The 17,247-nt window shown below is 35.3% G+C and overlaps 1 protein-coding gene across 1 annotated transcript in view; it reads right to left on the bottom strand.

Moving 5' to 3' along the window:
- The window catches only part of Oca2 (OCA2 melanosomal transmembrane protein), a 364,658-nt gene that overhangs the window by 148,454 nt on the left and 198,957 nt on the right, over nucleotides 1-17,247 (bottom strand). The window contains exon 19 of the mRNA XM_046428817.1: nucleotides 10,935-11,062. Coding sequence (XP_046284773.1) covers nucleotides 10,935-11,062 — 128 coding nt within the window. The remainder of the gene's footprint in view (nucleotides 1-10,934; nucleotides 11,063-17,247) is intronic.

Below are 17,247 nucleotides of genomic sequence, written 5' to 3'. Positions count from 1 at the left end.
GCCCACACTTTGAAATGAAGGAAATGTACTCAAGCAATCATTTAAAAAAAACATAAAACTCATCTTAAAAGTTAGAAATTCCAATGTTGATTGAGCTCAGGAATGAATTAAAATGCAAGGTTTTCTCAGAAATGAAGAATAAATTTATAAGATGCCCAAGGGACAGCAGACATAAATGAAAATATAAAAAGGGTCATCAAATAAAGATATCAAAACAACTGAGAGAATAAAAGAATTTAATTAATTAAATGAGTCAGAAATCCCAGAAAAGAAATAAAAGACATGCAACAAAGGAATGATACTCTTGATATATGTATGGCCTTTATCCTCAGTATATGTATGGTCTTTCTAAATACAACTAAAAACCCAGAGGCATAATTAATAAGTATGGTACATAAAAAAGTTTCAAATTATCTTGACCAAAAATAATCACACACCACACAAAGTCACAAAACCATTGACAAAAGAAGAAAATAATTGCAGCACATATCACAACCAAAGAGCTAGTATTCTTAATAAATGAAGAACTCTTTAAAACAGTGCCACAAAAACTCAACAGGAAAATGGCAAATTGACATGAATGCATAATTAATCAAAAATATATAAAACTATCCTCAAACATGAAAAAAAAAGATGCTCCAACCCACTCATCTTTAAAGAAATACAAACTAAGACAACACTGAAATTTGATTTCTCACAAAACTGGCAAAATTAAAAAGTAGACATCACATTCAATTTCTGTAGGAAAACAGAAACTTTCAGTAATGCCATCAAGAATATAAAGCAATACAACTCTTGTGGAGGGAAGTTTGGCAATACTTATTAGAACAGGCACTGGCCTTTTGACCCATCAGTCTGACATCCAGGAATATACCCCCTGAAAATAGACCTCCAACCACACATTGTAGCATTGTCTGTAATTATAAAAGATTGGAAACAACCTATATACCTCCATGTATACGAGGGAGGTTGGGTAAACTATAACGCATTCAGTGCATGGAATACCACACAGCTATACATGGGAGGAAGAAGACTACTGTGAACTGACTTCCAAGACTTACTGTTAAGTTTTTTTAAAAAGCAAAATGTGAAAGATTATTTATACCCCACTACCCTTTAAATAAGAAAGAAATTAATACAAAAAATAAGAATTTATAGACTTATAAATTTTACATATGTAAATACATATATATAGAGTATCTCTTTATATACTTACAAGGAGGAGCTGAAAAGCAAGAAAGATAGGAGAATGAGAACAGGATAGGGGACATGAGGAAGAAGTGACACTTCTCTTCATTTACATTTCTATATGACATTGATTCTTAGAACCATAGCAATATTTCAAATACCTCCATCTCAAAACTTCATTACAAATGAATAAGAAAATATATGGAAGGGAATGGAGAAGACAATGATTAACTTAAATAACTTTGGAAAACAGTATTTTGACAGGTTACCGGAAGGCTAAAGACAAAAAGAACTGTATACAAATATTGTGATGGAGTTAAGTCTTTCTCACACAGGCATATGGGTTAGTAGTTCTGTGACTACTTTAGATGTATGTTAGAACTAAACAAAAAGTGAATATATATTTTAATAATGAGAGTGAGACACAAGCCACATGGTATTACATTGGGATCCAAGGCATCAATATCATAGTTTTCAACCTGTATACAGACATGGATGTGGAAGGCGGGGGTGTTAGTTTATACATACATATAGGCCTAGCCATGCTTACCAAGAAAGCCTGAGTTCAGTGACACCTAAGTTACAACACGCACACACCCAACACCCAGATCTCGGCTTCTATGTGCCATTTTCCAATAAAAGGAATGAGAGCTTTTTGGAGACGCAGTTGATTCTAGGCCAGAGGAAAATGAAATTCAAAATGAAATCAGGAATATTTGGTAATATCAGAAAGTGAGGAAATACTTGAAAATTGATGGGAATGTGTCAAAAGGACACAGGAGCCAAAAGAACACTGAAGCTACTCCCAATAGCCAAAAGCAGAACAATTTGAGCAAAAAAAAAAAAAAAATTAAGGATACTATTGGAACATGTGGAATAAAATAAAAATCCATGAGCCCTTATTGATGTAAATAAACAAGCAAATAAATAAATAAAGGAAAAGGACAGCTCTTCCTTTCACATGAACTCATCTAACAAATGTAGGAAGAATAAGAATAATACAAAATCACCATTAGGCAAACACCACCGTCTGCTGTTTTGGTAGAAGTCAGTGCAATATAAGTTCATGGAAACAAATGTGTCTAGTTATTTTCAAAAACAGAGTACCCCTGACTGACTATGCTTCAGGGTGGCATGTTTCAGGGCCTGTGACAACATGAAACAAAAGGATTAGGTCCCAGGAGTATTCTGGAGAATTCAGGTCCAAAATGATAGGAAAGAGGTCAGGAAATCCTCAAACACTGGAAGGGTTCAAAGATAGGTATCAAACAGTTAGTATGAAACAAGGGGTTCAGGGCCAACCAGTCTGAAACGGAGACGGGCTGGGCCAGGAAACCTGGGTGTGAGAGATTTGTGCCCTTGTGTACAACACCTCACCCTCATCTGGGATAACAGCAAATAGGTTGAATGCGAACAGGTTAAATCAAGCTTTTAATATTAATAAAAATTATTAGGGGGGGCTAGGGAAGAATAGAAGTACTTTGGATTAGAAAGAGAGGAGTGAAAGGAGGGGAGTAGGAAAGATAGGACAATCAACAGGACATTATTACCCTATGTACATATATGATCACACGACTGGTGTAACTCTACATCATGTACAACCAGAAGAATGAGAAGTTATAATTCATTTATGTATGAAGTGTCAAAATGCACTCTACTGTCATGTGTAACTAATTAGAATTATTAAAGAAAGGAAAAAAACGTTTTAAATAAAAGTCATTAATGGAAAGTGGTAACAGGAGAAACTATCTTTTAAACCCCAGCTATGAACTCAACATGGATTAATTGTCTAATCTTACTGGTCTTTACAAGAAACATTCAAGTTTAGCATTGATAAGCCTATTGTAAAGGTAAGGAAACTGAGACTTGGAGGTATCAAGGTAACTTGTTCAACTTGCCCAACGTTTCATGCCTAGGATGAGGCAAAGCTGAGATCTGAACATAGATCTCTCTGATGCTAAATATTATGCTCTAATTGCCTGTTCACCTGATTGGGAAGAGCCATTCCTGGACCTGGGGATTGCCCACTGGAGTGCTCCAACCCATTCGCTTTGCCAGCATGCCAGAGGTGCATCCAGCTGTGGTGAGGTCTGGTTGAGAATAATGATGCTTCGACTGGTCCCCAAAAGGAGAAGCAAAGCAAGGACCTGTTCTGTAAGGGTGAGTGGGAACAAAATGGACAGGAGTACTCGGGAGTGAAGTATCAGAGTTGAAAGCATTAGGATTCCACAATGGCCAAGAGTGCTTCTCCTTCAGAAGGGATAGCTGGAGCATCTTGCCCAGGTGCTAGGACCCTGGGGTCGAGGTCCTGTCAGGATGAATGACAGGCTGCCCCTCTGCACTGCGCTGGGAAGGCAAGCATGGGAACCACAGATTCATGGGAGCCTCAACTGCCACACTTTAGACTATCAAGTGGAAGAATCACTGAACTCCTTGAAACCCCACAACCGAAATAAGCTCAGTCAAAATAAAGAGGTTGGAAACTAAGGCAAGGTTGTGCCCTTAGCTGAAGTTGGAAACCCTGCCTGTTGGTTTCAGCACCAAAATTGCCTCTCTCAATTAAAACCCAAACCAACATCTATTCAGAATTTTCTTTAATTATTAGAAAACAGAAACATTGCTGGGCTAGTTTTGTTGACATTAATCTAAGGCCCAAATTAAATCTTTGCTTTTTCTGGTGGAACACATATTGTATCCCTTTAATTGCCAGAAAATTGTTTTAGAATCCAATATAACTAAATTTTACAAAATTATATTCTGATTTATTAAGTTGAATATAATCAATGCTATATGTATCTGCTCTGTGGAATAAGATACTAAAGAAAACAGCTAGACAAATTGTCTTGATTTAGTGCTTCCATGCAGAAACAGCCCAGTTCTTGTCGCTATAGTATAGTAATGAATATCATGAGAAGAAACTGAGACATAATGGCCTTTCCCAGTGTCAAGGTGACTAACTCAATACACCCCCACATGGTTTCTCTAATCACTCAGATTTGTACAGATAAAAGAAAAAAACATTAAGAGACAATTGGAAGGCATAAAATGAGCTATAAAGAAGACACACATTAAAAAATTAAAGGATTACAAATTCTAAAAAGATCTACAAATAAATTAAATATCTAAGAAGATAAATATCATATAGCTCTACTCAAAGAACCATTGTTATTCTCAGACCCGCAATTTCATGAGGCAGTGGTAGGTGCTGGGTAGTAGGGATGCCCAAGCCTGGCCCCAGCAGATCCCACCAGCTCCTAGATTGTATGCTTATGACTGTACTATGATTAAAGAAATACAAAAGTAAAATTAACATTAGGAAAAAAAACACCCACATAAGGGATATGAACACCCACACACAGGGAGAAAAATGCTAGAAACAACAATTGTATTTCTCAAATATTCCAGATCAATTTTAAAAATGATGCTGATTGGATGGACTTTGCTGTGGACCATTTTTTTATATTAGAGAGAAACTTTGCAATGTGCCTCAAGGAACACCCAGATGCTGAAGTAATTCATATTGCTTTGGAATTATTACTAGATTTAGAAATAAACAATCATTTATTTTAGGGAAAAAATAAAGAAAATAGAAAAAAATAAATGTGGGGAGCTTTACTTTGAAGTGGTCACACAAAAAGCCTCATTCCCACAGCAAAAAAGGAAGAAAGAGAGAGAGAGAAAGAAAATGAAAGTCTCTAAAATTGTCTTAAGGGTGAACAGTCAGCAAGTAAATAGACATTAACTTCAAAGAAATCAATTAAATATTGTTAAAAACAGTGAAAGTCAGTGGCACTACAACCCATTCCCTCTTCTCCCACCACAGGCTCAGAATGATTGAGACTCATGAACATGCCCAGGAAGGCAGGGCTCCCTTGGCTTAGCTCATAGCAAGGACTACAAAGTTTCTGGGAGATATAGGCCATCGGCATTTCTCTATGTTGTATAGCCTAACTCGAAGAGAGCCTTTCAAGAAATCAAGAGATCTCTAGCTCCACTCAGCTGCCACTCATAGGGAAGAAGTTCTATCTAGAAACATCAGATAAGAATACTAAGACCCTGATCCCTGATCGCTCTTTCCCTTGCTCACTTGTAAGGCAAAGTTTCTATGCCAAGAGAGACAAGTCAGGAAGACCAGAGACTACAGCCTGTACCCACTACCTGGCACAAAAAGCAGAGGTGTCATCCTGGGAGAAGACCACTGTCCCTGCCTCTGGAGTAGTGCCTCAGAGGTTTTTGACCAAGAGGAGAGGCACTCTTTTTGTTTTGATCTTTTATCCAAAATATGCAAAGAAATCTTAAGTCTCAACAATAAGTAAGTGAAAAATATGATTTTAAAATGAGTCAAAGATTAACTGATACATCATCAAAAAAAAAAGATAACAAATTGGCATATGAAACGATGCTCCACAAGAAAAAGGAACAATTTTACACTGTTTCGTGGGATTGTAAATGAGTACAACCACTAAGGAAATCAGTGGGGAAGTTCGTCAAAAGACTAAGAATGGAACCTTCATACGATCCAACTATACCACTCCATAGTATTTATCCCGAAGAATTAAACCATCATGCAATAGTAATACATGCATGCCCATGTTTATAGCAGCACAATACACAGTAGCCAAACTATGGAACCCTCCTAGGTGTCCATCAGTGGATGAATGGATAAAGAAAATGGGGTCTACATACACAATGGAGTTTTATTCAGCCCTAAAAAAAATGAAATTATGTCATTTGCAGGAAAATGAACAGACTTAAAAACATTATGTTGAGCAAAATAAGTCAAACTCAGAAGGTCAAGGGTTATATGTCTTTTCTCATATGTGGAAGCTAGAGAGGAAGAAGGACAAGAAAGGTAAGGAGGATCTCATGAAAATCAAAGAGAGATCAGTAGAGTAGAGTAAAGGGGCCAGGTAGTGGGAAGAGAGGAGGGAGGGGAAATATACTGGGAAATAGTATTGGCAAAATTATGTTGTTATATTGTGTGCATGAATGAATATGTAATAAAAAATCCCGCTACTATATACAACTATAATGCATCAATTTTAAAATGTGGAAAGAAAATATGCTCCACACCATGTCATCAGGGAAATGAAAATTAAAATGATGAGATACCACTCCACACCTATTAGAATGGCCCAAATCTATAACACTAACAACAATAATGTTGGTGAGGATGTACAGCAACAAGAATTCTCCTCATTCATTGCTAGTGGGAATGCTAAATGGTATAGCCATTTGAAGAGATTAAACACTCTTACCATATGATCCATTAATTGTGGTCCTTCGTATTTACTCAAAAGAACTGAAAACTTAACATTCATACAAAAACTTGCATGAGGATGTTTATAGCAGCTTTATTTATAATTGCCAAAACTTGGAAGCAGCCAAGAAGTCCCCAAAGGTAAATGGATAAATGAACTGTGGTCATCAAACAATGGACTACGACTCAATGTTAAAAAGAAATGAGCTATCAACCATGAGAAGACATGGAGGAAACTCAAATGCATATTGTTAAAGGAAAGAAACCAATGTGAAAAAGTTACAGACTATATAATTCCAATTCTAGGATATTTTGGCCCAAAACTATGGATATGGTAAAAAGATCAGTAGTTATTAGGTGTTGAAGGCAGATGAATAAATTGAACACAAGTGGATATGTATCATTATGCCTTTGTCTAAAACCACAGAATGTACAATGCCAAGAGTAAACCCTAATATAAACTATGGACTTTGGGTGATGACATCCATGTAGGTTCAATTGTGAGAAATGTACCAAATAGTGGGGAACATTGATAACAGGAGAGGCTGTGCATCTGTGCAGGTGAGGAGGTTGGGAACACACAGGAAATCTCCATAGCTCCCTCATCATTTTGCTGTGAACCAAAAACTGTTCAAAAAAATAAAAACAAAATTAACTCTTAAAAATAAATCAGTTGGGCTCTAGTTCAGTTGGTAGAATGCTTGTCTTGCATGCACAGACCCTGGGTTCAGTCCCCAGCACCACAAAATAAATAAATAAATAAAATAAAATAAATCAGCTGGGAATTAGTGGAACCTAAAAGTTGTGTGTGATATGAACACACACAACTTAATAGATCAGGGAAATATATAAATATAAACGTTTTTAAAAAATAGAAAAATGTTGGGCCGGGGTTGTGGCTCAGTGATACTAGCACTTGCCTGGCATGTGTGAGACACTGAATTTGATTCTCAGCACCACATAAAAATAAATAAAATAAAGGTCCACCAACAACTAAAAAATATTCTTAAAAAATAGAAAAATGTTGACTATAAATACCACCTTCTCAGTATTTATATCAAACATAAATTGAATAAATATATCAAATAAAAAGAAGATACTTGGTGAATGGGTTTTTTAAAAATGTAATTCAACTATATGAGATCATTGCTATCAGGTTAGGTTAGATATATTGCACAAACAGTTAAAAAATAAAAAAACCTACAGTGGCCATACAAATATAACATACATTAACCCAACAATAACAATTGTTTAGAAGCAAAAAGCACTTCATAGTGATTCATGTAAATGGAATCAACAACAATCCTTCAGGAAGATTAATCAGCATCCAGAGTTGCTAAAGTACCTGATTAAAATTTCTAGTTTTTTGACAACAATTACAATATATGAAAAGGAGGAAGATAGTAACCCATATTCTAGGGTAGAAACTGTCATTGAGAGACCCAGATATTGAACTTAGCAAAATTTCAAAACAAATTTTGAATATGCTCATAGAACTAAGTTAAACCATGCCTAAAGAATTGAAAACTAATAACAGCAGTGCATTAAACAGAGACTATCATAAAAGGATAAAGATTATTTTTAAGAGAACAAAATGGTCACTTGGAGATTGAAAAATATGAATGAAATGAAAAACTACTAAGAGATTCCCAATAACAGATTTGAGATGATGTAAAAAGACTACTCAAAATGAAATAGATCAATAGAAAGTGTCTAATCTGAAGAACACTGAGAAAAAAGAATGAAGAAAAATAAAATATTTAAAAAAATATAGGATACAATCTAGCAAATCAACCTGTTTATAATGAGAGCTTCAGAGAGAAAAAAAAATTAAGGGAAGAAAGGAAACATGAATAAAAAATTAATAACCCAAGACTATCCAAATATCCACATTTGATTAAAAATATTAGAGATCTGAAAAGCTGAAAAGAAAAAAATGACAAGCAGAATAAACACAAAGAGATCCACTCCTTGCTGCAACATAATCAAATTACTGAAATATGAAACGACACCTCAAAAGCAGCAACAGAAAAGTTACTTGATATGCACAAGGGATAAACAATATTGTTAAGAGCTGTCTTCCCATAAGAAAAAATGGAGAATGCAGGCAGTGGGATGATAGCTTGGACTGCCTAAAGGAAACGACCAAGAATTCTGCAGAGATCAAGCAATAGAACACTTTGACAATTAAAGCAAAATAAAGACATTTGTGTATAAATAAAGAGAATTTGCAGCTAGCAGACCCACTTTACCAGATATATTGAAAGAATCCCTCAGGGTGTCACCATATAACAGCTTAAATCCATATAAGGCAGTAAAGAGTTCTGGAGAAGGTAAGTATTGAGGATAGATAGATATATAGGAGATAAAATTATATATTTTCTCTTAATTGACTTAAAATACATTGCATAAAATAATGACAAAACTGCACATTAGGCATATAACATAAAGATAGGACATGGAAAAATAATGGCACAAAGGAAGGAGGACAAAATGGAAATATGGGCAAGATTTCTGTATTTTGCCAGAAGTTAGTATTATTCCAATATAGATATATTATATATATAAAATAAATCAAGATGTATAACTTAACCTCTGGAGCAGTTAAAAAATAATTCAAATATACAGTTTTAAAAAAATAAACAAAGACAAGAATTAAAGATAATATTCACATAAAATAAAGAAATGAAGGAGAAAGAGCAGAACGAAAAAAGATATGAGACAATGAAAATATCAAAAGAGCATACATTAACCCAACAATAACAATAATTTTTTTTAATTGACTTCTCATATCTTTTTTTAAAAAATGTATGATTTAGTTGTAGGTGGACACAATACCTTTATTTTGTTTTTATGTGGTGCTGAGAAGCAAATCCAGTGCCTTACATGTGCCAGGTGAGCATTCACTGAACCCCAGTCCCAGCCCAAAAACAATAGTTTTATTAAATGAAATGGAGTACACATTTCCCAATCAAAAGGGAGAAATTGTCAGATTGGATTTTTTTAAAATGATTAACCATTCAAAGAGTAATAAAAAGTGAGTGGAGATGGCTATATTAATATCAGACAAAATACACTAAGACAACATTATTACCAGAGAAAAAGAGGGATATTTGATAATGACAAAAGTTCAAATGATATAATAATTATAAAAGTCTATCACCGAACAAAAGGAAGAACATATAATTCAGCTATACTAGTTGGAGACTATGATATCTCACTTTTAGGACAGTTACCAGAATATCAGTAATCTATAGGAGACTTCAGCAAAAATGTTAACAAGCATGACATATGGGGCATTTATAGAACATTCCAGCACACAATAGTAGAACACACATATTCTTCAAGCAGAAGAAAACAGACCAACACAATAGTGACCACACAACAAGTCTCAATAAAATTTGAAAGGATTGAAACCATGCAAAGTGTGCCCTGTGACCACAACTGAATTAAACCAAAAATCAAAAACAGAAAGAAACATAGATGAACCCTAAGATTTGGAACTTTTAAAATATACTTTTAAATAACCCATAAAACAAAAATAAATTACATGGAAAATTAGAAAATAATTTTTCATGTTCACTGAATGAAAATGAAAGTATAAATATATGCTAAATTTAATGCAAAAAAGCAGTGTTTGAGAGGGAATTGCCTGCGGAGTAGCATTTTTCTGTTAGTCAATCTTTGAGTCTGAGGAAGACACAAGTTCATAAATAATCTCAGGATTAAAATGTGTTGTGAATAATTCTACAATTAGAATTGTAACTGAAACAATGGGGTTATGGCTCAGCTATAGAGCACTTGTCTATCATGTGCGAGGCCCTGGGTTTGGTCTTTAGCACATAAAAGTAAATAAATAAAATAAAGGTATTGTGTCCAACTACTACTAAAAAATAAAATAAATAGATAGATTATATAGATAAAAACAACACCTATTGTTCACTCTTTTCCATTACAACACAGAAGTATTCAAATATAACACAAACTGAACTCGGTTATCAAGGTAATGTTACCCTGTAAACTTGTTGTCACAAGTCATTTTTCTCCAAACCCTATTTTGAGCAAATTCTACTTTTCTTGACATATAATAATTGTATATTTTATGGGGAATGGTGAGATGATTTTATAGACCTATACCTACACAATGTGTACTGTTCAAATCAATATAGTCAGCATTTCCACCTCCTTAAACACTTCAGGTTCATTCTCCTTTATAGCAAATGAAATTAGAAGTAGTTTCCAAGCCACAAAGAGGTTGTGCAAAACACAAAAAAGAAAAGAAAAAAAAACAATAGCAACCTAATAATTTCAACAAAAACATTTAGATGGCTTAGGTAAAAGTTGGTTAACTTAAAATAATCCAATTACAATTTTCCATAATTTTCTACATAGTAATATGTAGAAAGACTTATAGACTTAGGCTTTCATCATTTACTGAATAAAATATGAAATTTTAAAAGCAGATAAAAGATAACAAAAGTCTTACCTCCATCAATACAAAGAGTGCAGCAAAGAACAGAAGGGTTGCCCATTCCACTCTGTGTAGAATTATCTCAAAATCATGGATATCAGCTAAAATTAGCAACCAGATGGCACCCAGAATAGCAATCCATCCTGAAAAATAAGAAAATGGAGATATATATGTTCAATTGTTAATAGACCAATTAATTATTCTCCCCTGATTTATCCCTTATTGAGGATAACTGATATGTGGCAGACTGCACGTATTTAAAATGAATAATTGCTATTTTGACTTAAGTGTAGATCATGAAACCAACACTATAATAAAGACAAATGCACATATTCTTACTGCTCAAGGTTCATGCATACCCATGCTCTCTACCCCTCTAGCTCCTCCTATCACGCCCCACACACTCTCAGTAAACTATTCATCTCTTCTTTCACTATAGTTTAATTTACATTTTCTATATTTTATATAAATATAGACTCCCTATTAATCATACAGTACATATATTTTGCTCTGTTTCTCAAAGGACAGATCATGTAGCTAGAAAATCAATAGTCAGCATAATTATTTTAAGATTCATTGGTTTTGGTTTGTGAATCAATAGTTCATTCTTTGTCACTATTAGTAGTACACCATGATATGGCTATGACACATTGTACCATTCACCCTTTGATGGACCTTTGGCTTGTTTCTAGTGTTCAACTATTACAAATGAGTGTGCTATGAACAATCATATACAATTCCTTGTATATACACATGCTTTCCATTCTCTTGGGTAAATATCTTGGAATGGGATGGTTAGATCATATGAGAGGTTAATATTAAGGAGTGCTGTGTGGAATACTTATGTTTTAAGAAGTGGAAAAACTGTTTTCCAAAAGGATTCCAGTTCCTCCACATCTTCACTGAGAATTGGTCAGTCTTTCTGATTTTAGACAATGGGTGGGAGATGGATATCTTATTGTGGTTTCAAATTACATTTACCTATTGATTCATCTTTATGTGTACTTATTTGCCATGTATATATTTTCTTTCATAAAGTTTTTGTCCAAAAAGTCTACTCACTTGCTAGCAGAGCCAATTGCGAAACCCAAAATAAACAAAAGAAAAGAAATGACAAAGATTGAAACATGAATCAATGAAATAGAAAACAAAAATATTGGTGATACCAAAATCTGGTTGTTGTTGTTTTTTTAATAAATAACACTAATAAACTTAACCAATCTGAATAGGTTAAAAAGCAAGAAGACAAAATTGCTGATATCAAGAATAAGATTGATATCATGACTATAGTTTCTGTAGATACAAAAATATATTCATTTTCTTCAACTGCCATAACACTCAAACATGGTAGCTTAACACAGCATCTATTCATTATATCACAGTTTTCATAGGCTATAAGTACAGTGGGTTTGTAGCAGGGTGTGAATGTGTTCTCTCTCTGCCCCTGAAATATCTTAATTTTGTAGCTTAATTTTGTTCTATCTGAAACCTTGTGGCGTTTTACAAAGGATCCTTTGAACACGTTCCTGCCTCTAGACATTTTGCAGATGCTTTTTACCAAAAGCAAAGTGTCCTGATGAAACCACTACCTATAGATAAGATGAACCATCACGTATGTCTCATAAAGCCAAAGCCAAGATGTTGGCTGCATTCCTTTCTAGAGACTATGGAAGAGAATTGTTTCCTTGCTTATTCAGGCTGTTGCTATAATTCAATTCCTCATAGCTATAAGAATGAGGTCCCTACTGCCTTACTGGCTATCACCTAAGAGCTGTTCTCAGCTTCCAGAGGTCACCTACATTTCCTGGCTCCATCTTCCAAGCAATGGTGAGTCAAGTCCCTCTCACACTTCAGATCTTTTCTGCCTCTTCTGACACATCTCCCCCACTGACCCTTCTTCCATTTTCCTCTTCCATTTTTAAGGGTCCATATGATTATATTATGCCTGTTTAAGCAATCCAGGAATATCTACCTCTATTAAGGATTATAACATTAATTTTACTTACAAAGTCCCTTTGACATGTAACAAATATACCCAGGCATCAACACCAGAAATTAGAGTGTAGACACCTTTCAAATAGGGACTGTAGGTATGTATGGGTTAGTGAAAGAAATTCACATTTTAATAATATAGGTTCCACAAACACTGTATGTATCTATATTATTTGTGTATTTTTTAGTTTTTCTTAAGAATGTCTTGTACAAATCCCTGCAATCTTTTGTGTATACATTAGCAAACTGATGCTAAAATTTATATAGTAATGCAAAGGACCTAAAATACCCAAAGCAACTTAAAAAAGAACAAAGTTGGAAAATATACATTATGTCGCTTCAAGACTTATCTAGAGCTCCTATTGTATAAAGCTACAATAATCAAAACAGTGTGGTACTACAACAAGATAATCAAATTCATCAATGGAGAATCCAGAAATAGACCAACACAGTCATGGCCAATTGATTTCCAATAAAAGTTCAATGGTGATTCAGTGAAGAAAGGGGAATCTTTTCCAGAAATTGTACTATAACAATTAAGCATCCATATACAAAAGAAATTTTACTCTGATCTATTCATTAATTATATTCAAAAGTTAACACAAATAGATTGTAGGCCTATATGTAAAGTTTGTAAGTATAAAACTTCTAGAAGAAAACACAGGAAAAACCTCTGGAACTTTGGGTTAGGCAAAGTTTTCTAAGATACAATCCTAAAAGCATGATTCCTGAAAGGAAAGTTTTATATTAATGGGACTTTATCAAAATTATGAATTCGTGCTTTTCAAAAGGCACTGTTAAATAGAAGTCCAGTAAGGGTTCTATTTTCCCTATACATACAAGGCTGTGATAAAATTTAGTTTATAAATCAGGCACAATAAGAGATTGAAAACAATAATAAAATTAGAACAATGACTGTTATAAAAACTGTGAATGTGTTCTCTCTCTGCCCCTGAAATATCTTATTGTACTTCCACTCCCTTCTTGTGATGATGTGAAGTCAAACAATGCCTACATGCTGGTATGAAGTAAGGTGAGTGATGTAGGTTTGGGTGTAGCATCAGACTACTACATAGCGCTTGTGTTCACATAAGCCTTAAGACACTGTGATAGTTGATCTGAAAGCTGAGATGGCTAGTAAGTAACCAGGGTGGGAAGCAGAAAAAGTGTGGCTACATCAGGCAAAAGGATGAACACATTCCAGACAGAATGGAGAATGGCTAGAGATTTTATCACACTACTCAGAACAGCAATGCAATTTAAAACTTATAAATTGTTTATTTCTGGAATTTTCCATTAATATTTTTGGACCCTGGTTGACCGTGGATTACAGAAGCCACACACAAAACCACAGATAATGGGAAAAGGAGGGACTATTGTATAGGACTCAGCACTATCTGCATTTTTAGGCATTCACTGGGGTTCTTGGCACATATGTCTTATGGATAAAGTGGAACCACTGTAATTTATAAAAGAAAAAATTGAGTGTTAATGAGAATTTGTAGAAATTGGAACCCTCACACATTGCTGATGGAAATGTAAAAATTGTTCCAACTGCTGTGGAAAAACAATCTGGCAGTTCTTCAAAAAGCCAAACATAGAATTACCACATGGCCCACCAAGAACCAATTCTTGTACACCAGTGATCATGGCAGCACTATTCACAATAGACAAAAGTTGGAAACAACCCTCATGACCATCATCAGATGAATGGGTTAAAAAAAAAAAAGATGTCATATAACACAATGCAATGCTATTCATGTTATTCAGCCATATCTAGTATATGCAAACTTCTAGAAACAGAAAGTAGATTAGAGACTACCAGGGGCCAAGGAGGAGGGAGAGAATAGGAGTTACTATTTAATGGCTATTGAGTTTCTGTTTAGGGTGATGACAAGTTTTCAAAGTTGTGGTGATGATCCACAATATTATGAATATAATTAGTGCCACTGAATTATAGACTCAAAAAAAGGTTACAATGGCAAAATTTATGTGAAATATATTTTTACAATGATTAAAAAAAAAAGAAGGAAGATGTGTACGGGAAGTACATTGTCATTTAGGGTGTGGGTGGGCAGATCATAAAGCCTCACACAGCTGGCAAAGATGTCAGGACCTCATTCTGTTGACAGAAGTCTCTGAGGTTTCCTAAAGCTGAGCAGCCTGAGTTTTCCATGGGCCTCAGCTTCCTTGGCCTGAGAGACTTTATTACTTGTCTTTGAATTCTCCAGAGCACCTACCCTAACACAAAGGACAGACACTTTACTCTCGGTCCATCACATTGAATGTTTGATTCCTTGATTGCTTCCCTAAAGATAGATCATTTCATATATTTCTGTTTTTTTTTTAATTCTTGTTAAGAAAAATTGCATTTTCCCTGGGCAGTGCTTTTCTACACCCAGAAATGGCATCCCTTTATTTGCTCAGCTATATGGCAATAAGAGCCTCTCTCAGAGTCACTAAAAACACAAGTTGTTTTTCTTAAGCCTAAGAAATTCCAGTCATGACAGAAAGCTGAAGCTCTCTAGGACTCTTTTTATAGTCTTATTTTCTCTTATCATTTCTGGAGACCTAAATTTTCATTCATCCACAACTCCTGCCATAGCACTCATCAATCCAGTTTCAGAATAGGTTTTATATTCACAGAATTTTGTCTTGTCAGGAAAATTCCCTGCAATAACCTACAATTGAATGGAGACTCACCTTGTCCTTGCAAAACCTCGATTTTTTTCCCTTAATTTTAAACACACTGCCTGCAGAGCTGGCAACACTAATCAACTGCCTGAACAAGAATATTTGGTTGGTAATATGAAATCCCTTAGCTAAAGAGCAAAGTGGCACCTTCTAATGGGACCCCCAGGTCACCATTAGCAGTGATCCACCCCATTCTCACTCAGCCTGGCTCCTTGATGACAGTGACAAGAGATGAAGTTGTGGGGTATTTTATAATGTGCTGAAATCAAAAAACACTAATGGGAACATTACAATTTCCAGCTTTCACATTCTATTACAAATTCTAACAATGTGCCATTGAGACGATTCTTTTAAAAATTAAAAGTTTGGTTGAGTGAAGATGAATAAGGATGAAAAGCAGCATTTACCTGAGATGACTTTATCCTGTGGAGCAACTATTAAACCCCCTCCTTGAATGCACATTCATCTCTCACGGAGAGCTTTGCCATTCCTTACAGCAAAATTTGTGATAAATGCTTGGTACTTTCATTTGTATCTCCAGTAGAGTCAAATTTCATTGCAGAACAAAAAACTAAAGGAACCTCTTCTGCCCCCATTCCTAAAGCTCTAGGCAGCACAATTCAAGTGAGCATAGGACAAAGGCCTCCATCATGCACTATGTGGCCTCCTTGGAACTCACCCATCATCTTTCAGCAATCCAATCCAGAAGGAAATGGAGACTCCCAAAGATGAGCTGGTTTCTTTCATGTTACACAGCTTGCTGGGGACAAAACTAGAATTCAATCCCTAGTCTACAGAATTTCTTTTCATGCCACCAAGTTGGATTCTTCTCCTGTGTTCAGTCTAGATGGAATGTTTTCACTATTTATGAATAAATTCGGTTTATTTATCTGAAACTTCTCCCCAAAATGTGATTTGTTTACTATAATGAGCAATGTAGCTTAATTTTGTTCTATCTGAAACCTCGTGGTGTTTTACAAAGGATCCTTTGAACACGTTCCTGCTTCCAGACATTTTGCAGATGCTTTTTACCAAAAGCAAAGTGTCCTGATGAAACCACTACCTATAAATAAGATGAACCATCACGTATGTCTAAAGCCAAGCAGGCCGCATCTCCAGAGAATATCTCAACCATCACTATTCTTATGTTCATCCCTCCAACCAGGAAGAATCACAAATGGGCTATACATACGATGCATGGTACAAGCCACCCTGCCTGCCTCCCTTTGATGAAGTAACTCATAATGGCTACACGCTGCCTAAAATAGGCCAAATGAGCCTCGTCTCAAATAATCAAGGTGAGGACCTTCAGTTACACAGCTACACTGTGTTTTTCTATGAGGTAGCTTTCAACCTGTTCTCAGTCATCATTTACCCAGGCAGTGGCCCACTCAGTGCTCCATCCTGAGAAATCCCAGCCTACAGTTGGGTGGACGAGTAGAACAGCAGCTGGCTCAGAAGCGGTTAAGTTCTGTTACAGCACTGTGCAGGGGGCCACAGCTGTGAGACCCAAAGAACAGCACCCCTAACTACCTGAGTAATTGTTCTATAGACAGATTTTCTTTTTCTTTTTTTTTTTTTTTTGGTACCAGGGATTTAACTCAGGGTACTTAACCACTGAGCCACATCCCCAGCCCTTTTT

Source organism: Marmota monax, unplaced genomic scaffold (assembly GCF_021218885.2).
Source record: "Marmota monax isolate L192 unplaced genomic scaffold, Marmota_monax_Labrador192_F-V1.1 WCK01_AAM20220418_F8-fsc00179, whole genome shotgun sequence".
In the NCBI taxonomy this organism is placed as follows: Eukaryota; Metazoa; Chordata; class Mammalia; order Rodentia; family Sciuridae; genus Marmota; species Marmota monax.
The sequence above is the reverse complement of the archived record's forward strand: the minus strand, read 5'-3'. Positions and strand labels throughout refer to the sequence as shown.